Source organism: Saccopteryx bilineata, chromosome X (genome assembly GCF_036850765.1).
Source record: "Saccopteryx bilineata isolate mSacBil1 chromosome X, mSacBil1_pri_phased_curated, whole genome shotgun sequence".
Taxonomy (NCBI): Eukaryota; Metazoa; Chordata; class Mammalia; order Chiroptera; family Emballonuridae; genus Saccopteryx; species Saccopteryx bilineata.
Window position 1 is genome coordinate 120509258 of NC_089502.1, and position 13781 is coordinate 120523038.

Genomic DNA, 13781 nt, shown 5'->3' on the forward strand with positions numbered 1-13781 from the left:
CGCTACCACATCCTCTTTAGACTAAGCCTTTAGCTGTTCCATCTGCACCTGTTCTGTACTTGCCCCTTCCTGTTTATTGGGTTCCCATTAAGTAGCTAATGGCTGCATCTCAGTGCTGTTGTATAAAAGAGGCAGAGCGGAGCTCTTGCTCTCTCTACCCGTTTCATAGTAGTTCAGTGTTGGGGGCAAAGAGCAGAGACAGTACATGCAGGGAGTGGATGTCAGGCTTCCTGCTTGCTAATTGGTTGTTTTTCCTAATTCAGATCTTTTTATGAAAATATGTTTTGCTTTCATCTGTGTCCAGAGGAGGGGCGGTAGTGGCCGCAGGTAGAGAGGACAGATGGACTTCGCAGTAGTTATGAGGCAATGCACAAAGCAGTAAGAGGAGTTACTGCCTCTAAGCAGTGAGATTACAAAAGGGAGATTTTTTTTTTCTTCTTGATAGTTCTAAACTGTCCAGACGTATGGCATATTTACTTCCATGCTGAGAAAAAATATATAGCTGAAATTTATTAATTCGATAGCACTCATAAAAATCTGCACTTCATATGAAATAATAAGAAGAAGAACATCTCACACAGTGCAATGTCATGGGCCCTTTATGTTTCTTGACCCATTTAATGTTCTCAGCAGCGGTAAAAGGTTGATTCTGTGATTATCCTCTCTTTACATTTGAGGAAAGTCAGGCACAGAGAGGCTGAAGCCCTTTCCCAGGGTCACTCAGTAAGTGGCAGATCCAAGATCTGAACACAGGAAGTCTGGCTCCAGCGTCTGACTTCTCCCCATCATGTTATACTGTAGAGCAGTGGTCCCCAACCCCCGGGCCACGGACCGGTACCGGTCCATGGGCCATTTGGTACCGGTCCACAGAGAAAGAATAAATAACTTACATTATTTCCATTTTATTTATATTTAAGTCTGAACAATGTTTTATTTTTTTAAAATGACCAGATTCCCTCTGTTACATCCGTCTAAGACTCACTCTTGACGCTTGTCTCAGTCACGTGATACATTTATCCGTCCCACCCTAAAGGCCGGTCCGTGAAAATATTTTCTGACATTAAACCGGTCCATGGCCCAAAAAAGGTTGGGGACCACTGCTGTAGAGCATAAACAAAGATGGAAGAGGTAAGACTCACCTGACTTTTACACAGAGGTGCATAAGCGGAGAGGTGGAAGAGAGGAGCAGATTTCCAAGAGTAAAAAAAGAATTGTTTTTATTGATTGATAGGGTCTTCCCCACCCAAGTTTGAACACTCCATTTCATCTCCCTCTTTGGTCCATAAAGTTGTTACCTGTGTGTCAGTGATGAGTTGGGGGCAACAATGGGCAATGGCATTTTCCAAGAAAGAGAGACTCCATTCTCTTTCAACAGTTTCAACTGTAAGAGAACTCAGTATATGTAATGACAAAAGCCTCTTTTATAACATCTGTCATTAGAAAGGAATGAAACATGTGAGAGGGAAAAGATACTGACAGATATAGTAGAGAAGAGGAAGTTATTCTTTTTGGGCAGGAGAGGAAAAGAAAGGTGCTATAACTGTTCCGAACATCACTCAGTGTCTTTTCTCTCCTTCATGTGAACTTGATGAAATAAAAGGAGAATTGGAAGCGACAAACAGCATGTCAGCCAAAATATGCGCTCTTCATTCTCAGCATTTTCCCATATGCCAGCCACCGCGCTTTAATTCCTACTGCCATTAATCACGCGGAAAACAGTTAGTTACCTTAGCTTATCTAAGGTGCTGCAATTTCTAGGATTTCAATATTCAGATCAATGGTTTGGGCTTTTTTAATACACCTCTCTAATAATAACAGGATGTGTTATAAATGATCACTTATAAAAAGCAAAGAAATAATTCTTCACATCAAAGCAGTTCATTTTCTTTCCTGACACTTGGTTGAAATAAGGGCATCAGTCACTCCATGCAGAATGGCAGTGTGCATTTGAGAGAAGCTCAGGTGGGATGCTAATTTGGGATGGTTCCGCATAGGCTAGAAAACACTGGGAGAGGAAGATACAAAAAACCAGAAATGACACTAGATTGGCATTGCCCGTTTTTCCGTCGGCATTATTTTTTAGTGAAAAGTCACCACACTTTAAAAAACAGCAACCTGTGTTTGCCCAAGCTGTGACAGAGATAGATACTAAAACTTTACAGTTAGTTCATTGTTTTATAAGGAATTCTGAAACCACTTTTATATTTGAAAATATAAAAACATTAGTGCCTGGTTTCACAGGTATCCATTTTTAATGAAAAAAAAAATGAGATTGAATCCAAACAATTTTGAACTTTTCTTTTGAGTGTCATTGGCTCATAAAAGGTATCCTTGTGCATCCAGATCCAAGCCTGTTTTATGCCCTTCCCCTCCATTTCTTTTCCTTCCACCCTATGCCCTTTTTTGTCCTAGGGTTATGTTTCTTATTCAAGTCTTCATCATGTCATCTCATATTGGTAGATTTGTCTCTGTTCCTTTACATATTGAGACCATCCATTACACATTTGCAAAAGTATTCTTCTTTGGACACTGTTTCTATTATCTCTTTGGTCAAGAATTTCAATCTTTATTAAATGAGAGGCAGGGAGGAAGAGAGACAGACTCCCTCATGCACCCCGACTGGGATCTACCTGGCAAGTCCCTCTACCAGGCAATGCTCTGCCCATCTGGAGCCATTTCTCAGCAACTGAGCTATTCTAGTGTCTGAGATGAGGCCATGGAACCATCCTCAGTGCCTGGGGCCAACTTGCTCACACCAATCAAGCCATGGCTGTGGGAGAGGAAAAGAGAGGTGGGGCAGGAGTAGAGAAGTAGATGGTAGCTTCTCTTGTGTGCCCTGACCAGAAATTGAGCCCATGACTTCTATACACTGGGCTGATGCTCTACCACTGAGCCAAGAAGCCAGGGCCAAGAACTTCAGTCTTGTTGGGACCCATATTTTAGTTGTTCATTCATTTATATGATCATTCAACAAATATTGACTAAGTTTTTACTATGTGCTAGGCACTCTTCTAGGCATGGAGGATACAACAGTGAAAAAAACAGACAAAATAAAATCATTGCTCTCATGAAGGTTGTATTTACTCCCTGGAATCTAGCGGACCCTTCACTCCCTACCAACTCTGCCTCGTAAGACTCTGCCAACCCTCCCCTTTTCTGCTCCTCCCAAGCCTCCCAGTTCCTTCCTCACCAGTCAGCAATCTAATTGCTCTCCAACACAAGTTCTCTGAGCCGAGTAACCTCTGCTTTTTTACCCCATTCCTGCTCTCCAACAACTTTCTCACTCTTCCATACGATATGTACCTTTGTTTGTCCTCACCCTTGGAATGCTATCTCTTCTCTCATTCTCCAAATTTTTCCTCAAATAGCATAAGGAATGTATTCCTCTTTGACAGTCCCTTTACCAGGTCTTCCCTGTACTTTCTCATTTACACTCGATGGCAGATGCCTGTAAGTATTCATGAGTTACACTTGCTGCCTCCAGCTAAACAGAGGAATACAGAAGTTCCAAGCTCGAAATGAGTCAGTGAGGTAGAGCAGAAGAAGTTGTGGGCCAGCAGTTGGGCGATCTTGCTTCTCTTCGGGCTCTGTTCCTAACCACCTAGCGGATAATCTTGAGTACCTTGAACACATCACTGAACTGCTTCAGACTTCAATTTTCTCCCTCACTGAAGTAAGGAGGTTTGACCAGAAACACGAGTGGTCTATTCAACTTCCCTTGCCATTCTTCAGGTCCATTACTTTTAATTCTGCAATCACATTTTATGAACCTAAGCTAATTATTGAACTTTTCTACCTTGGGGTTTCTTTTTTATATTTAAATAGAGCTGATAAAGTTCAAAGAGATGGTATAAGGAAAAGTAAATAAGATGCCTTTAAGGAAAAAAAGAATACTTTAATTGAAATTGTATACTATATACTATTCTCATAATTTCATTCAAGGACAGTATATGCCATCTGTTCCACGTGTATTTTGTCCACATCTATTATGTGGTATAATGAGAAGAGTACTCAGTGATAGTTGAGTGCCATCAAACAGAAGTAAATGTTAACTGATTTAAGTGGGAGAAAAATAAAGTGAGAATTTTTTACTTACATGTAAACATACACGCATGCGCATATATGTGCACATGTGCACACCAACACACAGACATACACACATAGTTGTTGATGAAATTATCTAACATCAGGATGGTGGTTGCTCAAAGGAAGTGTTTCTCATTCTAAAATAGTCTGTATCCACAAAATTTACATTTTAATTTTGAAAATATTAAATAACTTGAGAAGCGGTCAAGTGTATTTTTTATATTAGAAATATGTATGAAGATTTCAATTTAATCTACAAACCAATGGTATTTTCCAGATTATTCTGCATACTATTAACTATGTGAATTGCATATGTTGTCAGCATAATTTCAGCAAAATTTACATTCTGTGAGATTTTTATACTTGGGAGAAAAATTTGTGTTATATACAAATAATAACTTTTATGAAATTTTGAGCAGTCATTTGAGAAGCTAGAACAGCAACATTATATAGTCTACAGCAGCAATAAATCTCCAAATGACTACCTGATATTAGAAGTTAGAATAGTTTTTCTATAATGGAGAAGAAAGAAAAAGAGAAAGCAGGCAGAGCCTTTCAACCTTTGAGAGAAAAATGCAGCTTGGACATTGAATATCTCTCTGACCTTCTTTATTCTCAGAATGTTAATTATGTTTGAAAGTTGGAGTTCATGGCCATTCCTGGAAAAAAAAATGTTTACTTTTTTTTTTTAGTTTAATTTTCTCTCTTTATTTAAATCCCTGTAGCTCCTATTGTATTTTTGTGGTTCCTTATTATTTCTGCATCCCTGCCTTTTCTTTCTATATGCTAAAGTGCAATCTTATTACACACGTGTACAAAGAAATACAGGGGCGTAGCATTAGTTTTAAAAAGGAAGTCAACGTGAAAAATGAATTCAATATAACACGTTTTGCTTTAAGAATGCATGCCTTCCAGAGTACAGTTTTATTAAGGATTTCAAACCAGGCATCAACTAAATCACACTTGAAATGTCTGTGTCTAGAGATATAACATCGCTTTAGCAGCCCCTATAATTCTTGGAGTTCTGACGCTGAAGAGTTTCTTAAAGACCAAGCAGTGTATCCCAACACACCTGAAGTTTCTGCATTTACCTAAACCTTAAAAATTGTAGAAATTATCTGCTTATTAAAGATCAGCACTAGCCTTGTTAAAAGCTAGTAGGCCCCTAAGCTCTTGTCTTCACTAATAAAGATTAATAGAAAACAGATAGAAGCTAAGTGCCTCTTCAAAGCGCCTCTGTTCCTTTCTGTTGAGTAGGCAGAGCTAAGTGGGCCCGCCATTTAGCAGGAAGCCTTTTGCTCAGGGATCCAAAACATTTGGTTAAAAAGCACTAAGGTTCAGGATTTCCTCATATTAGAAAAAGTTTGTGATTTCTATTTCCTGTGTCTTAAGATGACAGCTGAAGTTAGGCGCTTCATCGGCTGTCTTTATACCTTTGCTGCTCAGTTTCCACATTTGCAAAACATGAAAGTTAAACAACAATCTCTAAGGTTCCAAAAGAGGAATTAGGTGGTGGGGGGAGTCATTAAAAATAGAGAGAAACATTTACAGGAAGAGACGTTCCAAATACAAACATAAGTTAATTATTTAGAAATATTTGGCATACAATCTTGAAAATAGAAATAGGATAGCTGCTTCCGAGAAATGTGTCTTTTTTTATTTATTGATTTGAGAGAGGAAGGGAGAAGGGTGGGGAACACTGACTTGTTGTTTGACTTATTTATGCATTCATTGGTTGTTTCTTGTATGTGCCCTGACCAGAGATCGAACCCACAACCTTGGTGTGTGAGGACAACGTTCTAACTAACTGAGCTTCCTGGCCAGGGCCTAGTAAACACTTCACATGCTTACGTGACCAAAGAAAATGTTTTCAGAGCTCATAGTGTTTTGTTAGATTTAGATCTTCAAAATCACGCCACTGATATATATATACTAACTTTGCCCTCTGGAGACCAACAAGTAAAATTTAGGGCACTTAAGAAATACTTTAAGAAATTCTTTCTCAAAGAATGTTCTTGAAGCTCACCTGCTAGCTGTGAAAGTTCTTGTTGAAAGAACACAAATTCTGAAGGTGGACCCTAGGAATCTGTACTTTAAACTTTGCAAGCCACTCAAATGTTTCTTGTGCACAGTAGTTTGAAAAGCATGGCTCTGGATCAGATAGCTTTGTAAATGTTGTTTTAAATCAGGTGCCATTATCCGACTGTCTCCTCTCTAACCATTTGTCCTCTGTCCTTTAGAAGCCTTTTGCTTACGTTTTTGTCTTCCTATCACATCTTGCCTTTTACTCTGATGCTTTAGTGAGAAGAAGAATGAAACAGTCATTTGACAATGTGGTTAAAGTAATCAAACATTCTGAAACGTTACCTAACTCCATACCTTCCGGATGAGTAAGGTCTACTCACCCAGACACGTGAGAGCTTTTTGTCATATGTGGTCTCAGGTCCTTCTGCTCCTCTGTTAACTCTCAACTGTCCTGTGTCCCTGGCTCCTAATAGCCTCCAGATCCCACACGATGGAGTTTCTCTTAAATCCTTTAAAACTGAATTCCCTGGGTCCCAAAGCTACTTTTTTCTATTTTCGGGAACATAAAGTGTTTCACTGACCTGCTCATAATTAGTCAGCACCGTTTAACCTGGATCCCAGATTGTGTCGCTCCCTTATGGTGAGCTGGAGGCTCACCATAGGCTGCCAGCTCTCTCTCCTCCTCTAGACCCCTCCCACGGGGGCATGTCATTTCCTCTCCCAGATGGAGGAAGGCCAAGCACCAGGCATCTTTTTTTTTTTTTTTTTTTTTTGTATTTTTCTGAAGCTGGAAACGGGGAGAGACAGGAACCAGGCATCTTTCTATTCTCCATTACCTTCCTCTCTCCCTACTCCCGATGCTTTAATGGGACTTCACTCAATAAGTATGCATTCAATCTGTGTCTCTTCCCCCATTCGCTGCTTTTCCATGTCTAGACCATGCCTCATTCTACCCATCTTTCAAAATGTCCTGCTTGACAGCTTCTTACACCCTCAAGAGGACCAAGCTGCAATTTCCAGACACCCCAGGGAATCTCTGTAACCAGTAGTCATTCCATGCCATTAAACAGCTAAAATCTTGCATAGGGAATTCTCAAGTAGGCTTATCATGGGAAAGTGATAACCAAAAGAGAAGGAGGGAACAGAAACATAAAACAATTGACCTCTACACTCTATGCAATCTGCACTATTATATTTAATTCATGGGATTTGGAGTATTTCATCATTTATTTGGTAGCTAATAAATGCCATTGTTCTTGAACAGTCTCATTTCTCTGGTGGAAATACCTTTGTTTTTTGCTGAATATAATGTTTATACTGCTCTCATAATAGGAAAAAATTCTGACAATTTGTACAAGTGTATAGACGAAGGAATAAATCACCTGTGAATCCACCTCTGAGGTTAAACTAAGCCATTTCAGAATTTTTTTATGTGTAGTCAAGCACATGGGGTGAAACACTAACACACACAAACATTTCAGAAAAATAGGTTGTGTCCATTTTTGTAACCTGTTTTTTCATTTAGCAACTGAGAGGGTGATCTTGTCCATATTCGTAAATGTTTGCCTAAGTCATCACACTGAACATGGCAGAGGAATCATAGATTTGTATGAGTTCACCACTATGTATGTAACCAATTCCCTACTATTGAATATTTAAGTTGTTTCTACTTCGTATCAATCATAAGTGATGCTATAAGTAACATGTTTACATATGTCTTTGCATGCTTTCCCAGTTAGTTTCTTAGGTATAAGTTCCTCAAATTTGAGTTTGTGGGTCATCGTATTTGCACATTTTAAGGAATTTTATGTATCATCAAATTATACTTCAGGGAGTTTGGAAAAAAAATTTTTTTAAGTGAAAGGAGGGGAGATAGTGAGACGGACTCCCACGTGTGCCCCAACCAGGATCCACCCAGCAAACCCTGTTTGGGGCCATTGCTCGAATCAGTCCAGCAGCCTCAGTGCCCGGGGCTGACACTTGGACCAATCGAGCCACTGGCTGTGGGAGGGAAGAGAGAAGTGGGAGAGGGAAGGGAAGAGAAGCAGATGGTCACTTCTCTTGAGTGCCCTGACTGGGAATCAAAACCAGGATGTCCATATGCTAGGCCGATGCTCATTCCACTGAGCAAACAGACCAGGACCAGTTTAGAAAACTGTAATTTCCATACACAGTTGCCATTTGGGGATTCTGTTTGACCAAGACCAGCGGGAGAACTGTATTTGAAATGTCAGACGAAGTTACCAAGTGGCAAAGGGAAATATCCTACCTGGTTGCTTTATATTTCAATCCTTGCAGCACTGGAAACTATATTATATTTATGTTATGGGCAGCGCTGATTTTTATGAATGAATTAATAATTGCTGATAACATCTGAGTAATGCAGCCCAATTCCTGATTTACCTGCGAATAGAGCCTTGCCAACATTCCGTGTTTCTTCATTGTTTTCTGGATTATGATTTATTTTATTAATTTAGCTTCTCATTCTCCAGTGGAGTGTGGATTTTATAGCACAGATCATTCATTTGTGTCTTCTTAAGTGGCTTTTGTGGATTAACATGTTCTAAATACAGTTGGTGGGAAAGCACTCGGTCTCTTGCCTAAATTATTCACGTTTGGGGGAGGCTTGCAGACAAATGTCTGATTTTACTTTTCCACGTGAGTTGTTGTCTCAGTACAATTTTACACAAAAGGAAACAAAGCGGAAAATGTTGGACCTTGGTGAAAACAAATCCCAGGTGCACACGAATAAAGAAAGACAGAGGAAAAGGAGAGGCATATGGGAAGAGGAACAGAAAGGAACAGACGCCAGATGGAAGGAGTCAATGGAAGAGGCTGTCCATGGTGCAGAAATGGAAAAGTCAGAATGTAGGGAGAGACCTTTCCATTTCTCAGAGAAGAAAGAATTCCGGTCCGGACAGGAGTCACATGAAAACTGAGTGGTTTATATTAGTCGTTGGGTCCATTTATTTTCCTAGCAAAAACGTGAAGCATCATTGACTGCAATGCTAGGAGAAAGTAATCCATTTCAGTGTATTTTTCATGCCAAAATCTCAGAGTTCTGCAGGTGGAAATAAACATATGTCTAAACACTGCTTTTCCTCAAAATTGCCATTAAAACACCCCCATGTTACGGCTCTCCAAAGCAGGTAGCCAGATTATTATTGAGGACTGCTATGTAGGTCTATGAAACTAACCAACCAAGTTAGTTTACTTAATGGAATTGTTAGGATCGTCAATTATCCTTCTAGATATTCTGATACATTTTGCTCCTGTTGTTTTTCAGATCGCATTTGGAAGCCAGTTCTGACCAGTGGAAGCGTCTGCACCTTTCTCTTCAAGAACTTCTGGTGTGGCTACAGCTGAAAGATGATGAGTTAAGCCGACAGGCACCTGTTGGAGGTGATTTTCCAACAGTGCAGAAGCAGAATGATGTCCACAGGGTAAGACATTTTTAAGCCTAATTTCTTGCACATAGTAAGCATTCAGCAATTATTTCACAAATAGTTCTGATTAAAATTAAGTTGAGCCCTGGCCATGTAGCTCGGTTGGTTGGAGCATTGCCCTGATATGCAAAAGGTTGCAGGTTTGATCCCCGATCAGGGCATACACAAGAATCAACCAATGAATGCATAAATAAGTGGAACAACAAATTGATGTTTCTCTCTCTCTTTCTCTCTCAAATCAATAAATAAGATCTTACCTGACCAGGCGGTGGCACAGTGGATAGAGCGTCGGACTGGGATGCGGAGGACCCAGGTTTGAGACCCCGAGGTCACCAGCTTGAGCGCGGGCTCATCTGGTTTGAGCAGAGCTCACCAGCTTGGACCCAAGGTCGCTGGCTTGAGCAAGGGGTTACTCGGTCTGCTGTAGCCCCATGGTCAAGGCACATATGAGAAAGCAATCAATGAACAACTAAGGTGTCGCAACAAAAAAACTGATGATTGATGCTTCTCATCTCCCTCCATTCCCATCTGTCTGTCCCTATCTTTCCCTCTCTCTGGCTCTCTGGCTCTGTAAAAATAAATAAATAAGTAAAATCTTTTAAATACATATTAAATAATGCTTATATGTATAGAAGCAAATACTTTTTAAAAAATTAAATTGAATTGAATAGAAACCTTTTTTACTCCTCTAGTCTAGGGGTCTATTGTAAGTAATCCAAGCCATTCTATTATAAATGTCAAAAGTGTCTGCATTAATAATATCCTTTAAGAAATTGTCTTTCTCTTTCTGTTGTTTTAAAAAAAATTATTGTGGAAAATATTAAAAGTGTAGAAAACCAGACAGAGTCCTACGATAAATACCCATAAGGACTTCAACAATTATCAATTCATAGCCATTCTTACTTCCTCTATATCTCTGCCCTGCACTCCACTGTTCTCAAGCAAATCTCAGGCATGGATCATTTAATTTATATTTATTTGAGAAGTATCTCTAAAATTTAAGGATGTGCTCTTTAAATGTAACCACAATGCTATTATAATACTTTTTAAATATCAATAATTTCATCAAACAAATATACAGGCAGTATTCAAATTTCTGTTTCTCACCTACAAGTCTTAAATATTTTAATAGCCTTTTTGTTTGAGTTTTTATTTATTTTTTTAAATTAAGTGAGAGCAGAGGAGGCAGAGAGACAGACTCCCACATGCATTCTGACTGGGATCCACCTAGCAAGCCCCCTATGGAGCAATGCTCTGCCCATCTGGGGCATTGCTTTGTTGCTTGGCAACTGAGCTATTTTTAGCACCTGAGATAGAGACCACAGACCCATCCTCAGCTCCAGGGCCAACTTCCTCAAGCCAGTCGAGCCATGACTGTAGGAGGAAGAAGAGATGGAGAAACAGATGGTTGCTTCTCCTGTGTGCCCTGACCAGGACTTGAACCCAAGACATCCACATGCCAAGACCAATGCTCTACCACTGAGCCAACCAGCCAGGGTTGAGTATTTTATTTAAATAAGAATTGCAATAAGGTCTATACACTGCAGTTGGTTAATCTGTCTCTTAAATTCCCCTTTTTTTCACTTTTTTATTTTGAAATAATTAGATTCACAGTAAGATACAAAAACAGTACAAAGAGTTCCCCTGTACATTTCACCCAGTTTCCTCTAATGGTTGCATCCTACTTAACTATAGAACAATATTTATTGTCATCTCAACATGTGATGAACATAAAAATGTAGTTACAGCATGACTCAATTCAGAGTAGCCACATTTCAAGCACTCAGTAGCCAGATGTGACTAATGGCTACAGTACTGAAAAGTACAGTTCTACAGGTTTGATCAACTTAGGGTTTGACTGTTTTGCAGGTGGTAGTATATTCTTCCATTGTTAGGAGGAGGTACATACTATCTTGTTTTCTCTCTCTCTCTCTTTTTTTTTTTTTTTGGTGTGATTTGAGCAGCTGTTAATGATCAATGACTAAGAGTTGCTGTGTGATAATTGCCTATTTCTATCAGTTCTTCATACTTTTAGGCAAAAAGAAAAAAGAAAAAGAAAGGTTCACTCATCAGCTGTTTGGGTACCCAGTAAACTGGATTGTCATCACAAATGTTTCTACTTCCCCATCTTCAGAATAACAAGTTGTTCACTAGCAGCATTTAGCAGTGATCACTTTTTATTTTTATTTTCATTTTCATTATATTTCTGTCTTCTCCGCTAGGCTTTGAGTGGGGAGGACATTGATTTTGTCTTGCTCACCTCCAAGATCTTAATAACTAATAAAATGTCTGGCATACAGTGGATACTGATACGTGATTTTGAAATGAGAATAAGAAGTAGATGAACAGAAGTGAATAACAAACCAAGAAAATTACTACCAAACAAGAAAAGCTTGATAAAATGGTCCTACTTTCATATGTTCAGCACTCAAAGGAAAGATCTTTATGGGAACACAGTGAAAGGTGGCATATTAAGGAAAGGTTGAGGGTTTATATTATTCCAAAGAAAAGAATATAGAACATTACAAAAAGGGACAGGAAGGTGAGAGAAGGCCCAGGGACTTTTGCAAAAAATTGCTAAGAAAGCTGCCAGTTTCTCTTCTAATCATTCCCCTTCATAGAATTGAAATATTCAATTAGCTTTTGTGGAAGGGTGGAATATAATGGTGATAATTTTTAACTGTTCTAACTTTGAATAAATAGTCAAAGCACCCTGGTGTGTATGTAGAAGAGCATTCACTGAGAAGTGTGGACATTTTAAATAGGATGCATTATGTGATATAGTGAAAGCACACAGAATTTCTACCAAAGGAGTCATTTTATTCTAGTTCCAGAAACCAAAGATGAATCATTGGACAAGTGCACTAGGAGCCAGGAGACTGAGATTCTAGTCAGATTTTCCCATAAGTTAGTTTCTGACTGTTCCTCTTCATTTTATTTTTTCATCTGCAAGATGAGAAAATTGGTGCAGATAATTTCCGCAGTCTGGTCTAGGCGGCATTTTTTTATAAATACTTCCTCACTATCCCTGGTTATTGGCTTTGGTTGCTTGCCAACAATGGCTTCTTAATGCCCTTAGGAAAAGACTAAAATCCTCAGCAAGGACCCCAAAGCCCCATCTGGCTAGACTAGCCCCAACCTTCTCTTACTGTGCTTTCTTTTGTTCTCTGGACACCAACTTGGTATTCCCAGTTCTGTATGTTCCCCTCATGGGGAACCTTAACATGCTGGCCTTAAACATGCTGATTCTCTGTCTGGAACTCTTTCTTACCCACACCTACCTCCTCATAATGTTCTGGTTAGGGTCTTTTCCTTTACATTTTGGCTCAGGCATCAAGCAAGCTTGTCTCTGATGCTCATGATTGAGCAGACCTCCCTTTATAGGCTCTCATAACACCATCAACTTTTCCTTCTATACCTTAATGTTCTTTGTCATCATGGCTATCTGTGACTGTTTAATGTCAACCAGCTTCACAAAAATCATGTGCTGTAGGAAGCTTTCTTTAGAGGAAAGGGTTGTCATTTTTATACCCAGCACCTTATAAAGCATCTAGTACATGATGAACACAATAAATAACAGAACAAAGGAACAAAGAAAGAAGGTAAGGAAGGAGGAAGGGAGGAGAAAACCAATGAACTAATTTTATTTTTTTTTCATTCTTCTTTAGTCTACAGAGACCAAGGGCAGGGAAAGAAAGAATAGAGACTGATGTTTTTTCCTCACTTACAGGATTTTTTTATTTCTTCCCAACTAAGCATCCTTTGCAGTGTGGAGCTACATAGATGCCCACTGTTTTTATTTGTTGTCTGGCCGTGTTTTCACAACCTTTTCTTCATATCCTCAAGAAAGATACTTGTCACCAAACACTCTCCTCCCTCAAGGCACAATCGTCACCCCTAACTGTTGATGAGAGAGCAGTTGAGCACCCTGTCTACTCTATAGAGTTTTTCCCCATTAATGCAGTAGCCCTTTATACTCATAGTGCAATGGCAGTCTATTGAGTTGCCTGTGGGCAAAACAACCAAGGAAAACCTTTGACACTAGGTCTCTCTAGCGGATCTTCTGATTCACTTAGGAAGAGAAAAAGGAAACAATCGCTCTAAAACTCTGTCAAGATCTTCTCTTTGATAGGTTTTGTAATTGTAGGCTTTCATTTTACTTTGCCATGTTGCCAGGATTATCAATTATCTTGTTCCTTATGGGTTTCTTGATGCATATCCTGT

General features: G+C 39.3%; 1 protein-coding gene across 5 annotated transcripts in view; it reads left to right on the top strand.

Annotated features, from left to right (window-relative positions):
* The window catches only part of DMD (dystrophin), a 2360554-nt gene that overhangs the window by 1910949 nt on the left and 435824 nt on the right, over positions 1–13781 (top strand). For all 5 annotated transcript variants that reach the window (XM_066250305.1, XM_066250306.1, XM_066250308.1 and 2 more), the window contains one exon: positions 9398–9554. In XM_066250305.1, coding sequence (XP_066106402.1) covers positions 9398–9554 — 157 coding nt within the window. The remainder of the gene's footprint in view (positions 1–9397; positions 9555–13781) is intronic.